Raw genomic sequence first — 18,594 nt, 5'->3', positions numbered from 1 at the left:
AAAATAAAACTTTTAAATGAAACCCAAATCATCATAGAAGTAAAGCAGTATGCACATTAAAGTGATTATGCTAAATGGAGCAAAATAGCCAAGTAATGGGACATTGGAATAGCTGCTGGGGGGAGGTCCCATTCAACCATGATTTTGTGAGGGGGAAGGGTGGCAAACTCAGACAGCCCCAGCTGAACTATACCTCTTAACTGCCCAGATTTTTACAGAATAAATTGATTTTTGCTTCTTATTTTTTCTGTGTTCCTTTGTGATTTGTGATTTTCTGGCAAGTCATGTAGGAATGAAGTCACTAAATAATGACAGACATTGAGTTTCAGACTTCATACTCTTCAGGAAAATGCATGCTAAAGCAAGATCTGTTATTCTATCAACTAAGTTTAACAAGAGCAATTTTTAGTACTGTTTGCATTTTCCCCCAATATATTTAGCCTTGTCCAGATTTCTTGTGTTAAGAGGTTGAAAAGTACATGCAAATAAATAATTTTATAGAATTAGGTATATCCAGACCTCTCAACTATCCCCAATTCTGGCTCAAAATGTTGCTCTCCATTAATAATCCCACCACAAAATTTGGAAGAAAATGAGGGGAGTTTACCATTAATAAATAATTGTAATGATCAGAGTTATAGATTACTTTTAATTTCAGAAATGCATGTATATTTTCTTATTTTGTCAGCTGCTCATTAACAGTACTAATATTAAAACGTGTCCCTTCTTTGACAGGTTCCATTGTGTGGCTATTTTATATTTTTGCATCACATTTTTTGTCCAGTTTTCATAAAATTGTGGTTTTCTGGCAAATTAGTGGAAAATCATTAAAGACTAAAGTTAGAAAATAATGACAGACATTTGAGTTTCAGATTTCATACCCTTCAGAAAATTCATACTAATGCAAGACCTACTATTCTATTATCTTTCTAAGTTTATAAGAGCAGAAAAAAACTTGTATCTGAGTGAAACCAAAGGTAGCCCAATAAGAAATAAAGTATAAAAATATGCAGCAAACAAATCAGGCATCCACCAGGCTGAAAACTGGAAAATCTTTAATATACAGGATAAGCACTTTCACACATAGTGTACTTCATCAGATCCATAAAATACAGCATTAAAACAAGGCCTTTAAATAATGCAATGTGTTAAATAATTAGCCAATCATCACATAAAATCAATTATTGGTGTGTATTATGTTTTTAAGAGCTGGTTTTAAAGGCACAAATGTATTAAGATTAGGATGCTTGTCAGCCTGTAATTTAATAATCCACTTAGTTTCTATAATATCTAGCCTATTCTAAAAATCACCACATCTTTTATTTAAACACACTATTTGCAACACAATAAAATCAAAATCATGTCCATGAAAATTAACAATATGCTTGGCTAGGGCATTGAGCATGTTGTTACATCTAATGTCACCTATATGTTGTGGAATCCATTCCTTAAGCATTCTGATGTTTTTTCCCACATAAAATGAGGTGCAATATTTGCATCTAGCCAGATACACCAAACCATTTGACTTACAATTAGCATATAAAGTAGGTTTAAACAAAATGTCATGATCCGGATGCTGAAAAAACATCCTTGTCGAAATATAGCAACACGCCTTGCAGTTTCTACATGGAAAAGTGCCTTTATGCCCAGAACAAACAGTAGATTTAAATGTTGCTCTATAGCAAAGCTGTCTTTTAAGAGATAAATTGTTTTTAAAGACATAACTAGGCTTATCACCCACTATAGATCTAATCTTGTCATCTGAAAGTAGTATGGGCCATAGCTTATTAACTGTATGGCATACTTGTTGCAAATTGTTGCCATAAGTCAAAGAAAGTCTGGTTTTACGGCTAGTCAAGTTATTAGCCAAAGATTGCTTATGAAATTAGGGCGACTAAAAAAAGGTTTACCTCTAGTAGACCTCATAGAAACCACATTATTATAGTTCACATTCAGATCATGCTGCTTATAGCCTCTAGCCAAAAATAAAAATATTATTTAAAGCATCCATAGCATCATAAAATTCAGTATCATCAGTATGTAGATGTGACATTTATTTATTTTTATTAATTTAACATTTGTTAACCAGAAAAGTCTGACTTGGAACAAAGCCAATTTTCAGCAGAGGCTTGGGGAGAAAGGATCTAGATGCATGTCTTTGTAATGTGGGAGGAAACCGGAGTACCCAGAGGAAACCCATAGGGGTGAATTTGTGGACTCCCATTTAATTATCCAGGTTGCATTTGAATAAGGTCACTGAGGAACTCTGTTTTATGTGAATAAGAAATCTATTCCAGATTGTGCACAAAAAAGTGGCAGTTTCTGAGAGACATATATATCTCTCCAGTATATTCTGTTAATGTCACAAGCTATAGTGAGTGACTCTTGTGCCATTTGACTTGCAGATGAGCAGCATTTCCATTAGGGAAAGGTTGAAGATTGCCCTAGAGGCCAGGCAGAAGGCACCTCTCAGCAACCTATAAGATACAGAGCAAAGTGACAGGGCTTTCATCCTGTCCAAGTAGGTCATGGTTTGGAGTTCCTGTATTGTCTTAGTGAGAAACCTCTGAGATCTCTCCAGCTGCTGCAGGTATCTGGAAAGGTACATGAAAAGGGGTGCATTATACTCTATTAGTGATCTGATGAGGGTTGAGTACAGTGGAGTTATAACATCCTTGACTTGGATGCTATGCCCTTGCTTATGAGGTGCACTATGTAGAAGGCTTTCCTTACCACTGTGGAAAATTGGTGTTCAAAGATTGCATTGCTATCAGACTGTGCTCCCAAGTCTGACACCACTGTTGGACTTACGGGGGTGTTGCCAATATTGTAATTTGTAGGGAATTCCATTTTGTCAAAGGGAATAACAATGCATTTTTTTGTATTTAGTTTTAGACCATGTCTTTGGCACCAATCATTTGTTAGTCTTATCCATTTCTGTAATATGCTGACATTGTTGGGGGACTCAGTGATTGCTCCCAGTTTACAATCATCAGCGAACTTGGTGAGCCAGAGGCCATCTACTTTGGTGTGGACTTCTGAGAAATAGATGCCAAATAGTATGGGCCCCAGCACAGACTCTTGTGGAACTCCACAGGTGACGGCTGTACTCGTGGAAGTGGAGAAACCAATTTTGCATTCTGTCAGTGAGCCAATTGACTACTCATCAAATAATGTAAGAGTTAATCCATATCTGGGAGAGTTTCTCAATGATGCCAGAGTAGGGAATTGTGTTGAAAGCCTTGGCAAAGTCAAGATAGGCTGTGTGCACTTTCTTACCTTTATCCATGGATTTTTTGACATTCTCAAAGAAACCAGCCAGGTTTCATAAGCAGGATCTACCCTTAACAAAGCCAAACTGGGATGTGTACAGTGTTTGGAGGTCACCTATGTCCTTGTTGATAAGGTCCATGATATTCTTTCCATGACCTTGCAGATGAGGCTGGTTAGACTTATGGATCCGTAGTTCCCAGAGTCAGTTAATGGCCTACCTTTGTGCAGGGGATTACTGTTACTGTTCTCCATTCCACATGAACATAGTTAGTTCTCAAGCTATGATTAAAATTAATGCAAAGTGGATCCACTAGGTCTTGTTTTGGATTGTTTAGTAAACAACCTGGGATATTATTTTCTCCCATTGCGGCTATGTTTTTGGTCTTGGCAAACAGAGAGATGACCTCTTTTCTACAGATACTAAACAGAGGGCTGGTGTCAGGTGTACTTTAGGATATGGTAGTTCGGGATAAGTTGGTGAGTTTACACTGAATCTGTCAGTAAGCAGGTTGGTGATATCATCCAGTGTAGTACGAGTGATCCCATCTACAACCAGTTTGGCACATAGCTGGGCATTCCCCTTTAGACTTCAGATGTAGTCCAAAAATGTCTTATGATTATCTTTGGCTAGGGATGTGATTTTTGTTTCATAGTTTGCTTTAGAAGACTTTACAAGATTTCTGATTTTGTTGTTTAGGCTTAGGGGAACTCTTCATCTACAGAGTGATATCCCTCTTGCTTTTGGACAACAGCTTTTTCCTCTTGTTTTGTAATCTGTTTATACTTGAAGTCCACCATAGTGGCTTGTTTTTATGGAAGTACCTGGTTTTGAACCAGTCAGGTACAGCAAAGTTTATGCAGTTGCTTAACAGTTTGTACAGGGCATTTGCATACACTTCTGAATAGTGATCACTAATGTCTGCAATTGCAGGTGGTAGGAAGCTTTTTATACCATTGCTTAGTAGGTGGTAGTATAATTTTTGTTTCTGTGAAGGTGTCAGATCCAGTAGTCACTTCAAATGATACTGATTTGTGGTCTGACCTTACCACAGAGGGAATCGTGCATGGGGAAGTACAGTGATCTCCCATGTTGGTGAATACTATGTCCAGAACATTAGAGCCCCTAGTGGTGGTGCAGGCTATCTGTTCCAGAACATTTGTGTTAGCAAAAGTCCAGGAAGCTCTGTTTTTGCATGTGGATGTCCCCCAGCCTATGGAGGAATAGTTGAAATCTTCCATGACTAAGGTGCTGGGCTCAATGGTGAGGGATTCCAGTAAATCAAGGTATGTAGTGTGCTTATCCTGGTTTGTGGTGGTGGATTTATAGCTAGCATTGATGTGGTGTGGTACTTTCCCAACAGTTAATTGGATATGGAGTAGTTCAAGAAAGTCATGCTGTTTAACCAGTTTGAAAGTATATTTGGTTTTAATTAAGACAGAAACACCTCCATCTCTGATTCCTTCAAGCTCATTTTGAGGTCTGAATGTGTGGAAGGCATTGCAGCCTTGCACAGCTGGGCTGCTGTCAACAGCCTTGAAACATGTTATGGTAACAGCACAGATGCCAGCATCCTCCAAGGTGAGGAGTGCTTCCATGGAGTGATGTGCGTGTGTGTGTGTGTGTGTGTGTGTGTGTGTGTGTGTGTGTGTGTGTGTGTGTGTGTGTGTGTGTGTGTGCTGCCTCATATTTTTGGCCTGCTCCTCATACAATTTGTGGAATTTTTTGGATTTTTGTGGCAAATCAGTCAGGACCAAATTCATTAAATAATAACAAGTTTTTGAGTTTCAGACTTCATGTCCTTCAAAAAAATGCATGGTAACACAAAACCTGTTATTCTAGCAACTTTCTACATTTATAAGAGCAGTGTTTAAAATTTGCCCTATTTTTTTTTTGGGGGGGGGGCTTTTCCTCCATTATGTTTGGCTTTGTTCAGATTTTTTCTTGTACTAAGATGTTGAGAACTATTGTATGTATATGTGTGTCATACCTCTCACCTGTTAAGGCTAAGATATGATTCCAGCTATGACAACTCTCATAGCTGGAATCATATCCTAGCCTTTATTTCCTATCATTTCTTTAGGTAACCCTTACCTATGACCCCCTACCTTCTTTTCCACTCTTAACACTACTCTTTCACCTTCACCCAACTTTATCCATATTATATTGATGAAAGATTTCATAATACATTTTTACTTTTGTTCATTTACAGTATGAATCTTTGTTGCAAACACTGATGATTTTTTATCTTTTTGTATTGTATCTTAATTTTTCATGTAAAATTATAAAATTATTAGGGTAATTCTTGAGCGTTTTTCCCCAGGCCTCCACTGAAAAAGGGCATGTGTCCAGTCAGACTTTCCCGGTAAACCAATGTCAAATAAATAATGTCCAGATTTCTTCCCTAATATTTTTTTTATCTATTCCTCTTAAAATTTGTGGTTTTATGGCAAATCACTGGAGAATTAAATCACTAAATAATTACATACATTTGAGTGTAAGTTTTCATATCCTTCTGAAAATGCATGCTAATACAAATCCTGTTAGTCTATCAACTTTCTAGGTTTATAAGAGCAATATTTAAAATCAGTACCAATTTTTGGATCTTTGTCCATCCAATATTTTGGCTTCGTCCAGATTTCTTGCACTAAGAGGATGAGAGGTATGGCATGCATGTGTGTGTGCGTGCGTGTGTGTGAGCGTGCATGTGTGTGTGTGTGTGTGTGTGTGTGTGTGTGTGTGTGTGTGTGTGTGTGTGTGTGTGATACAACTTGTCTATCACTTTATCTGATCTCAAGTCATTGAAAAAATGTATCTACTCACACTTTATCTAAGGAAATTATTCAATACATTTTACTAGTTACAACTTTGGTAATAAGGGGAATTTATGACTTTTTGATTATCAGTATGAGTTTGCCTAAAGATTCATAAGTAATATTGCAGTTTGATTTATTATAATGTGGTAGAGTGTGACAGACGATGGTGCACTTCCAGATTTTTCTTCTTTTCTTTTACTGTAGTACAACTACAGATTTAAGAGACAGAGTTTTGCTAGTATAGTTGAAGTAAGTTTAGATAAGTTGTGTTCTACACATTGCATTTAGTTATTTTGTCTTTTGTATGGCATGACAGATGGTTTATTATCAGTACTTCGATCGCTACATGTGCAATTTTTAATATGTCAAGTGAGAGGTATGTCGACTGAAAATATCAACAGAAAAAATGTCGGAATTGACATCAGAGAATGCAATACAGAATTCGCTGTTGTGAATTCTGACATTCTAAGCCAGATCGCACTATAGTGGGGATGTACCCTACCCTCACTGTAGTGTGATCTCGGAGTTAGAATATTAAAGTAGGGGGGTGTGGGGGGTGCAGCCCCCATATGGGGGTGCAGGGGGGCAGAGCACCCCTGCCATATGTTTGTTTTATTGTTTAGTGGATAGAAGCATGTTAGTAAAGTCGAAAGATTCGACATTCGATTTTACTTACATGGTTAGTTCGAAATTTACTGCGTTCAATGTTCTGGTTTTCGAGTATATTATTCGAAAATGTGAACATTCGTACTCAGTGAATTAGAACATTTGATAGTAAACCATGATAGACACCTGTATATAGTTACTGTTTATTTGATTTAAAAATAAAACAGGTGATTATTTGATCTAAATCTCATTTGATCTAAAGCACAAATGGCTGAATTACATTTGATTGAAAACTATGTTATCTTGTAGAAATTCACTGTTGGTTTGGTTTTGGAGGATATGAATTCTAATTCAAATTTGTGTTATTCATTATTAGTTCTTTGCTAATCTTAAGTTAGATTGTGTATGTGTGTATAGCAATAATTCAGTATCCAAAGCTCAATTTCTCTGCAGTTGTGTGACTGTAGAATTATTATATTTAAGTCAGGAGTCTGTAGGGATGCAGGGGACTTGCCCTCCTTCAAAAAAAAGTTTTGAAAATATTTAGTGTATGTGTTATTTTCAGTGAAATGAGTTCTGATGTTGTGCGGACAAGATCAAATGAACCATTATTTGATCTAAATAAAAAACAAACATTCGATCAAATGAGACATAATCATATACGAATATATGCCTCTTTCTTAAAAAAACTTAAAAAGTCAAGCAGCAAGGGGTTGAGTACAAATGCTCAGTCATCAACCTATTGAAAAAAAACATTTTTTTGTTGCAGGAGGCATTTCTCCTCACCCCATACTAATTATATATACCATCTCCAAGATCACACTACAGCTGGGAAAAGGCAAATTACCTATTTCCACTGTACTGCATTGCGATCTCATGCAAAAAGCTAGAATGTGGTATCATAGGATCACGGGATCATAAGAGGTTACTAGGCTAATGGCTCCCGGGGCCCTTACAAGCTTAGCCAGGAGTTTATCCCCTAAAAGAAACCTCAGGCTGCACCTGTAGCCCCTGTCAGTGAGGGACACAAGTGGAACCCCGGGGATAAATTTGTGGTTTCCCATCCACTCATCAAGGTTAAGCTAGAAGTGGCTCAGTGAGGTACTCTGTTTGTCATGTATGGGAAGTCTGTTCCGGAGACAGGGGAGCCTTTGGGAGACATACCTGTCTCTCTAGCAGGTTTTGTTGATGTTGCATATTAAATTCAGACCTTTTGAGCAGGTAATGTGCGATGAGTTAGACTTATGGATATGGAGCATCTCTCGTAGGGCAGTGTCTGAGAGTAGGTGAGACACAGATCACCTCTGAGCAATCTGTATGATACCAAGGAAAGTGATAGTGATTTGAGCCTGTCCATATAGGGCAGGTGTTGTATGCCATGGATTCTCTTTGTGAGGTATTTTGTGGCTTTTCCAGTTGGTGTAGATGTTTGGAGAGGTACATACCAAATGGGGCGGTATACTCAATAATCTTTTTTATGGATGCAATCCCTTTACTTCTGAGATGAACCAAGTAAAAGGCTTTTTAACCACTGCCGCACATGATGGTCGAATGTGAGATTGTTATCAACTGGAGTACCCAGGTCTCTCACCACAGGTTGTGTGCTTAGGGGCTAGCCATTGATGTGGTAATCAGTAGGGGCCATGGTTTTGATGAATGGTATGATGATACATTTTTTTTAAGTTTAGCTTGGGGCCATGACTTTGGCACCAGTCATTAGTTGCTGCAAGACCCTTTTGCAGTATGTTGACATCATTTGGTGAGTTAGTGACAGCACCCAACTTACAGTCGTCAACAGACTTGGTCAGCCACAGTCGTTTTGTCTTTGCCTGGACCTCTGAGAAGTAGATGCCAAACAGTATTGATTGCAGGACAGATCCCTGGGGAACTCCACTATTCACAAGTCTGCTATCGGAGGTGGAGGCCAGTTGGCCACTCACCTGATGAGATAGGGATTTACACCAGGTTGTGTTAGCTTCTTGATGCCTGATTGCGGGATTGGATCAAAGGCCTTGGCCAAGTCAAGGTAAGCTCTATGTACTGACTTACCCTCATTCAGGCCATTGGTGACAGTCTCAAAGATGTCAACCAGGTTCAACAGGCAAGATCTGCCATTGACAAATCCGAACTGGGTGGGATCAAGTGTTTGAAGATCATGCCCTTGTTTATGTGATCCACAATAATATGCTTCATGGCTTTACAGATCAGACTTGTCAAGCTAATGGGACAATAGTTTTCAGGGTCAGTAGTGGCGCCACTTTTGTGCAAGGAGATGACAATGGCAGTTCTCCACTCTGCTGGAATGAAGCCTGTACATAGGCAGCGGTTGAATATGGTGGTCAATGGCAAAGCCAGTTCTTTCTGGAGGTGGTGCAGAATACAACCTAGTATACTATCAAGTCCCATGGAATCTGTGTTTTTTGCTTGGATAAGGCCTTTAACACTTGATCTATGGAGATGTGAGGTACAGGACAGGTACTCGGGATGTCAAAAGGGCCTTTGGGAGGACGGGTTGGGGGGTGAAGTTTGCATAGAACCTATCTGCTAGCAAGTTGTCTAGGTCAACAGGATCAGTGTAAGTGATACTGTTAAGTATTAATTCAGAACAAGCCTGGGCTTTGCAATGGAGGTTTCTGGCATAACTGAAGAAGGAGTTGTGGGTTCCCTTTGTTTCAGAGGCTAGTTTCAATTCATAATTAGCTTTGCAGGTTTTCACTAGTGATCTTATTTGCTTGTTGAGGCTAAGGAGGGAGTTTCTCCAATTTGGAATTTGTTCCTTTTTACCCTTGGACAGCAGTTTCTTCCTTTTGTATCAGCTGTTTTTTGATCACACAAACGGGCTTTCTTTTTATTTGTCTAAAAATATCTACATTTTTTTTTGTTGTGTGTCCTCCTGCAGCCTCCTTATAGATCAAGTCCCTTACACCCCCACAGCATTGTTATTCTCATTCCAAATTGACTACACTTGGGCAAAAGGGCAATCACTAACAGAATATACAGTAATAATGTTACGTTTTTCAGTTGTTCCTTATTGCAAACACAATGTGTTATCTCACTGTCTATCTATCTATCTAGTTATCTATTTTAAAGTATTGATATCATGTTTGTACTCCAACCAGCTTCTAAAACAATTGTAGAAGATGTAATCAAAGTCTAAACTTTATTTTTGTGGCCTGGTGCCAGAAACAGCAATCCATCAGTAGCAGTCTATCAGTGTGGAGTCATAAAACACATGGTTTTCCCCAGGGCTGAGTGCCCAGTTGTGTCTCCTAGGCAAACAGTTTAATGTTTTCCTTGAAAGTCCGACAATTCACCAATTACTAACCTGTAGTGATGCAACTTATCACTTACAAGGTGTTGACACACTAACTGGGCCTGTGAGTTCAGGAAGAAAAGTGCTCTATCATAAAGTTCTGAATTATGCACCATGTTAATTAGTACATGATAGATAGGGTGAAGGAAGATTAATTAGAAAGATAATTCTTTAGATACCTAGCAGAGTACAGTCTCCCATTAGTATGTGCCCCTTTTGGTGATATTCAAGGAATTGCATCCACTCACACAGTTCTCTACTTTAGTGATATTGAAATTATCATCTTAAAACTCATTTCTGATAGCATATTTAAATATTTTTCATAGTACTTTATTTGCAAACATTATGATATTAGGTAACAGTGTTTTTAGTAGCTTAAAAAGCATCCATTTGTTGTTGAAAGATAGAGTTCCTGTTTTTTTTCTTATTGCCTGCATATCCTGAAAAAGCATATTATATCAGACAGTCAGCTTATGTAATCCATTTTATTTTTTTCACAGGTAAATGCTACTCATGTGACAACGAGCATAAATGTATTGTTTGAAACTAACAAAACTGCACCTATGATATTTTATAATGATATAAATGTAAACTACAGCTGCTCTTACCCACTGAACTACAACGTAAGCCTTGATGTAGGCCTGAACCCATACATAAGGTAAGCGCTAGCCTGTATTCAACGTGAGTCCATTCTAATCATCACAGTAACCATTATTATCTGCATAGCATATGATATAGTTTAATTTAAGCAGCATGAATCAACATTTTTGGGGAAAGTGCATACTTTGTTGGACCAATAAACTCTTACTGGATACCACCTTGCACCAATTATAAAATAAAGAGATTATATTGTTGTATTTTGTTAAACACTAAATGCTTATCACTTATTTATTTATTTACACTTTTAAAACCAGGTTAAGTCAGCAGTTCTGTTGACCCTTTTCAGTCAAGACCTAGGTACAAGAATGAAAACATTAAACAGTAAAAATACTTTTTTATAACTGCATAATCTGTACCCAGTAAAGCAACATATTTATAATATTTATACTGGGCATTCACCTCAGGAAAGTCTATCCTGCAAGCTTGTTCGCATCTTGAAATGATCATTTCATAGTTATTGCTTTCTTTTGGGTGGCCACTGTGGTGCAGCAGTTAGCATTGCCACCTCACAGCAAGAGGTTCTCCAGTTTGATTCTCAGCTGGGGTGCCTTCTGTGTGGAGTCTGCATGTCCTCCCTGTGGTCGCATGGGTTTCCTCTGGGTGCTCCAGTTTCCTCCCAAAGACATGCTGTGGGTGGATTGGACACTCTAAATTGGCCCTAGGTGCGAGTGCATGTGTGTGCCTTCTGTGGAAGGTTGGGTGCTGGGCTGGCAGCTAAACACTGTAAAACTCCACTGCCAATCATGAGCAGACAGATGATCCACTGTGGCGACCCCTAACTGAGAAAAGCTAGAAGAAGAAAAAGTTATTGCTTTCTTTTAGCTTTTCAAATGGGGCTCGTCTTTATTTTAGACTTAATATTATTGGCTAATTTGCAAATCAAAAAGGCAACAAATGTGGAAGCCAAGTACAGAACTACTGACAACAAGGTAATAAACACAGATACACAACTATGTATCATAAATACAGTAATCTATAAAATACTTTCACAAAATAATAATACAAAATTCTCTACTCTCCACAAAATGAGCTGACATAATAACAAAACTAAGTTGGGACAATCAAGACAGGAGTAACAGATTTCTCTAAAATTAATTACATGACTCAAAGTCTCCTACCATTTATGTACCTCATTCAATGCAATAATGAACTAATAGAGTGTTAACATTCCCAGGACTGAGATACAGTGATGGGTGTGGAAAATACAAAATGTATTGGGAAAATGAAAACATTACACAGGCAACAATTTAGTCCCCAGAATGAGAAAAGAATGGCACATTACTTACAGTTGCTTAATATGTAAGAAATGTGTCATTTAATTTTTTTTATAGTAATATAGTATGGAATCACTTCTGCTTACAAGCCCCAAGGAGTGGACTGTCAGGTCTTGTCCACTGTAGTAAAAGCAAATGCATTAGAAATAAGAGAGGGGAGAGAGATAGACATATGTGTCTTGTGTCGTGGCTGTAGTATGATGAAAAATGTCACAAATGCATTCTTTTTTAGCATTAGAACTGAAGAAACCTCAAACAAAGTTCACAGTATCAATGTCAGGACCCACTAGACCAAGTTCAGAAAAAAAGGATACTGAATGGCCACAAAAATGCATAGTTAGACCAAGGTGACCATTTCTCAGAATATCACCCTATCCTTGGGCAATCTTGGAGTTTGTATATATAAGTTCTGGTGGCATTTGTGGAGGCTTGCCTCCTACATCGGGGTGAGGGTGCAGGAGATCTTGCCCCCCTTGCAAAAAAACAGTTCAAAAGAGAATAGCAATGTTCAAGATTTGCTCTTCTCCTGTAGTTACATTTTTTTTTTTTTCTTGCTTGTTGGTACTCATTATTTCAGTATCTAGATTATGTCCCAGAACTTGATGCAATGGGCCAAGTCCATAGCTATTTCCTCTCTACATTAGTATTAGTTACCTGAACATCCAGTATATAACCTTGCCACAACATCTGTAAAAAAGCCCACTTTGCACTTAATATTACATCATTATAAAGTCTGGACAGAAGTGCTTAACTGAAATCTCAGAAACATCAGGCCATTAGTTCTGCATAAAAAAATCATGCAACAACAATGCTCTACAGAGTCAAATCAAGCTACTTTAATGTTTCTTCCCATGTTCGTACTTTTATCAGTAAACTGCTAGACTCATCTCCCATACCTTAACAGCTATTTATACAGTTATTACAACAGCTGTCAGATTTTGTGATCTGACATCATACTTGCTTACTGCCAAATAATTTAAGTTAAACTTTTTTCTGTTTATTTCCTTTATTGCTATGAAGTATAATGCAAGATTGCAAAACTGCTGTATGCTCCCCATTTCACAATTCTGATCAAATATGTACAATTTTGAAATATTACTTATTACAGAACATCAACACTGCATTTTAAATCAGAAACTCATAGTTCTGGGCAATTCATAACAGTTCTACTGTGCTAAATCCTGCTTTTTTTTCAGAAGTATTTTAAAACTGTAGTGCAGTACAGGATATAAAGCCCCACCCCCAGTGATTGAAGTACAACTTAAGAAACTGTTCTGGTGGTAAAGAATGATAAAGCCCTGACTGCAACCCAGCCAGTCTGGGTTTGAGTCATGGCTCGGTCACCTGACAGAGCAGCATGGAGGGATGGGCATTAACATCCCCAGGTTAAGTGAATGAATCAATGGACATCTCCTTTGTCAATCCCTAAGGAGGCTGGGGATGCAACACTGGTAGTAGTGCCTAGAATAGGGGAATAAGGGTGGAAACATGGCTGAACTGCCGCTGCATCTCCATTGCATGCCTCCTCTCAGGCAAAACCATCAGATCTGGAGGGAGGGGAAGTGGGTTGGTCAAAAAAAAATACCCCCATGACAGATGCAAAGATGTACCAAACTCCAAGATACTGAAGGTCCATGGCTGGCCCCAGCAATAATGGAATAGACTGGGGAGGCAAGAAGACAGCTGGTAGACCCAGCATGGATGAGGCACTGGAGTGCTGGGCTGGTGCTAATGAGGGAATGTAGGATGGACCAAAAAAAATAAGTACATATTAGGGTATTTCAACACAGGCGGTCACTACATCACAATAGTGGTTTATTTTTTTGAAATAAATACTCCAGCTAACGACATATAAAGTAGAATGTCACAGGTACATGCAGATGTGTTATACTGCTAAATGTTGCTTTCTTCAAGTAATTGTGAAGACATGCACACACATGCACAGATACATAGACACAGCCAAATGCAGACACAAATGATAATTATAGGCATGTAAATATACACTATGACAGATGGACAGACACAGACAGACACACACACCATCATTACCCACCACTACACACACACACACACACACACACACACACACACACACACACACACACACACACACACAGATCACGGATTTCATTGCAGATTTTCAATCAACTTCACTAATTTACTATTATCTAGTAATTTCTAAACTAAAAAAAAGCCATTTTGTAAGTGCACTAATTCTACTCGTTCCTAGCATTACATCTTTAATTATTGGTTCTCAAGCCTCTCCTTGTCCTCTACATCTCCCTCCTCTTCCTTCTCTTTATCCTAAAACATCCTGTCTCTCTTAATCCAGTTGCTCCTTTTCTTTCCTTTTACCAATTTCATTTCAAAGTATGTTTCACAGTTCTTTATGATACTCTATCTAAATTTCGTATAGTTGTTGATTACTTGTACACCTGTTTCCTTATGTAATGTTGGAATTTTTCTGGAGTTTTCCTCCCTAGGCCTCCGCTGAAATTTCTTCCCAGTCGGACTATCCCGGTAAACAAATGTAATAAATAAAGAATCTAGTGGCCTAAATGATGTATGTTATGGAGACATGATAGACTTTCAGTGGTAGAACAGTGTCAAGCCTCATAAAACTGCTGGGTAGTCAGTTATTTTGGCAAAATTCCATGACTGCATGTTGGTAATACTGGGATTAACTATGGCTTGCTTGGCATGAGGGTAGGTAATATAACAAGTACACCTGTCACAGATTAAACTGTCTTCTCCAGACTCAGGTGTCAGCTATTGCTACTAGACCATGCCATACTGTTTAAAACATGTTTTCCCTTTTTAAATAATGGCCTTGTTACTTCAGAATTCTTCCTTATGTTTTCTCTCTCTTTACCATTTTCCAGAACTAGGGGCAGTCTCCTAATGTACTGTGCGTATAAGGGGTGTGTATGTACATGCAGATATATGCAACTCCCAACACACATCCGCATACTCTTTCTCTTTCTGTCTGTCACACACACACACACACACACACACACACACACACACACACACACACAAACACATTTGTGTGAGGGTCCTATGGATGCGGCCTCCCAGTTTGTGGAAGATTTACAGGTCAACAGTATGGGCATACTATTTGATGGTATTCAGCTGGGTATAGAGGTTAACTTTTTGGATATTAAACTTAGTTGAATACAGGGCTACATTGTAAATTTACACAGAGAAATCAATTTCTTTCTGGAAGTAGTTGTCATCCAGATAATTTAATGAAAGTTTTACCTTATAATGAATTTTTAAGGATACAAAGACTTTGTAAAATGGATGAAGTTTTTAATCAGGAAATTTTGGAATCTGAAAAAAATGTTTCTAGATAGAGGTTATGATACCAGGTTAGTTGTGGAAGCAAAAGCTAGGGTAATGTAATTAAGATGGCCTAATGCTCAAATTAATTGGGGGACTTGTACAATGGTAATGTATACAATGATAGTGGGCCTGCCTATGTTTTTAGCTCTTATACAGGTAATAATAAAATTAATTCTAATGGTATTTACTTTGTCACTACTTTTAATGTTATTAGTGACAAAGTAGTGAATACTGCTCACCAGTTTTGGCCCATGTTACTTGGGGACAAAGAATTGAGTGGACTGCTGCCTAATAGGCTGAAGATCTCTTATAAGAGGGCTAGAAACTTAGGGCACATGGCAGTACATAATCAGTTTGAACTTCCCATTGTGGGACTTAGTACAGAAATGCCAATGCCCAAAGGTACTATACCCTGTAATAAATGCTCTGTCTGCAAAAATGTGGTCAATTGTTTTAAATACATTAACAGACATCATTTTTCTGTGAAATGTAACTTTAGTTGTAATACCTGTGGGGTTATATATGCTTTGAAGTGCAGTTGTAATAAATATAACATTGGTGAAACTAGTAGAAGTTTCAAAGTGCGATTTTAAGAGCAACTAAGGTTCATAGTTTAGTACTAGGCTAACTGCCCTTGTGAGGCATTTTAAGCCTAGCCAATTATCCCTTGTGAGACTCAAACCCTGCACCATGTGTTTGTAAGGCAAACACCTTAACCATTAGGCCACCTCGTATTACAAGAGACATAAAAAATGCTAAGACAGACAGCCTTTTAGCCAGTCATTATTTGGACTTTCATAGTTCAAGCCCTGAATGTATTTGGGGCTGTGTTCTGAAGAAAGTTGAGGTGTCCTTTGGTGAATTGGTCAGCTTAAATAGTAAGCTGCATAGAAAAGAAACCTCATATATTTTAAAATGTAATACACTGGAACCATTAGGTTAAATAAAGACTGTGACTGGAAATATGTAATTTAATTTAATTAGCAGTGGGTGTGGCTTGTTAATTTTATTTGTATATTAACATGGTGTTTTTTTATGGTTTTTTACTCTTTGAAGGCTTAAAAGCCGAGGTGCTAAGTTAATAAATTCTTTGGTGTACTTTTGGTTTGGTCATTGCCTGTGGTATTTCTTTTATCTAGTGTTTTGTGGTACTACTACATTTCTTTAGTTTCTTTTCTTTAGTTTTGCAGAACATGCCTAATTCTCCTTGTATTTACTTTGCCATTTGTACATCCTTCATTACCTCTAAGCTCAAGAAATGTGAGCAAATCCTTAAATAATGGGGGGAAAAGCACCAAAATAGGGGCCAATTGTAAAAGCTGCTTTTATAATTTTAGAAAGCTCCTAGAATAACAAGATTTGTGTTAGGGTTCATTGTATGAAGGATATGAACTCTGAAACTCAGATTCATGTCATTATTTAGTGACTTCCCTCCTCTGCAATTTGTTTGCAAACCACAAATTTTATGAGTAGACGGAACATCTGGATATTCTGTGAAAATCTGGACCATTAAGATGCATGCCTCCATGGCATACACAAATAGAAGGAAGTCTGGCTGCTCAATGGTACTTTAGCACTTGGGCTTTTTCCCGTTTATATATGCTCGATTTACAACAGGCATGTTGGTTGGTCTGTCCAGTCAGCATGCTTGTTTTTGAATAGTAATGAGCTACCATTGTATAATATATTCATAATAATACAAAAGCAGTATTTCATGCACTGCTGATAATACCTTTCCAACAGTTCATTAAGCTAACAGTAACTTCCAACTGGTCAGGTGTAATATGGCATTAACAGACCAAAAAGGGACATCATGAACCTGATGCCACAGGCAAAAAGCCTCCACACCCCTTGAAGATCTATTATATCCCTGTAATGTCCACATCTATGGGCATTATTGTGCTTAGAAATTAGGCTGTCTGGTAAATTGTTTTATATTTGTTTTGTAATCATATATACTTTTTAAAATATTTTTGATGAAAAATAGTTCTTCCATCTATTGATTAAAAGTTTGAGTTGGACATATAATTATTGCTGGAGGACTTTGTTTGTATCGAAAATGTAGTTAGCAATATCTATACATGCATACTAGACACAAAGAAACACACACACGCACACACATATGTACTCAGAGTTAAATACATTAATTCGTTCACAGATAGATGCAGATGTACAGAGACAGTCCGTCAAATGTAAACAGAAACATGGTGGCATAAACACACTTACACACTCACACACAAGCAGAGCTAAACACATGAACACATACACAAATAGATACACAGGCAGAGAGGGATAATTGGCTAGGCTTAAAATGGCTCTCAAGGGTAGTTAGCCTAGTACTAATCTATGAACCTATGAACCTATGAGACAATCTCTCACATATATACAGAAACTGAGATGCACAAACTTACACACACAAACACACACACACACACACACACACACACACACACACACACACACACACACACGCACACCACACACAAACACGTGCACGCACAGACACACATATATAGAAGCAGAAACACAGACACACATGCACATATACAAAGAAATCACACACACACACACACACGCACACACGCACACACGCACACACACACACACACACACACACACACACACACACACACACACACACACACACACACACACACACACAAGTGACCTTCTTGTTCCTGGTTTTGCTTTACATATTTTCCACATATTCAATAAGCACAATTTTAAAAGCTTTGTTTAACAAGAGAAAAATACAATGCCTGCCCCTTTCAACTGCTGTTACATCTGCTTTCGTTATCTGAGTTTTCTTTTTCTTTCTTTCTTTCCTTATTAGTTTGTTTGTTTAATTTGACATTTAATAAACAGCATCGATGATTGATGTCAAAGGAAAAATTAACTTCAGAAAGATCAATACACGGCAGGTTCAGGTTAAGGCACTTTAATCTTGCAGCAAGGAGACAAAAACATTCTAATTCAGAGTTTGTCTAACTAGAAGCAGCAAGGAGACAACAACATTCTAATTCAGAGTTTGTCTAACTAGAATCAGGAAGTACTGGTATTTTTATACACTTTCTAATAAGACATTGCCTACCAAGCTGACGTAACAAATCACAAGTTTTAACATCATTTCTTCATAGCAGCTGTTTATTCATGCTTTTCTGCTTGCACTATCAATTTTGTGAGAAACTTCCTAAGAAAAACAATGTGGCCTTGGCTGCCACTGGTTAGATACAACTTTCCTCTATGCAATGTTACCATTCAAGGTACTACATCTAATTTGAGCACAAAGCAAGTATAGATTGCAGTTCA

At 37.9% G+C, this 18,594-nt stretch overlaps 1 protein-coding gene across 1 annotated transcript in view; it reads left to right on the top strand.

Annotated features, from left to right (window-relative positions):
• Positions 1 to 18,594, top strand: part of LOC122816615 (pancreatic secretory granule membrane major glycoprotein GP2-like) — a 501,830-nt gene that overhangs the window by 195,646 nt on the left and 287,590 nt on the right. Inside the window, exon 5 of the mRNA XM_044089528.1 lies at positions 10,507 to 10,664. Coding sequence (XP_043945463.1) covers positions 10,507 to 10,664 — 158 coding nt within the window. The remainder of the gene's footprint in view (positions 1 to 10,506; positions 10,665 to 18,594) is intronic.

Source organism: Protopterus annectens, chromosome 1.part1 (assembly GCF_019279795.1).
Source record: "Protopterus annectens isolate FY-2018-M chromosome 1.part1, PAN1.0, whole genome shotgun sequence".
Lineage (NCBI taxonomy): Eukaryota > Metazoa > Chordata > Ceratodontiformes > Protopteridae > Protopterus > Protopterus annectens.
The sequence above is the reverse complement of the archived record's forward strand: the minus strand, read 5'-3'. Positions and strand labels throughout refer to the sequence as shown.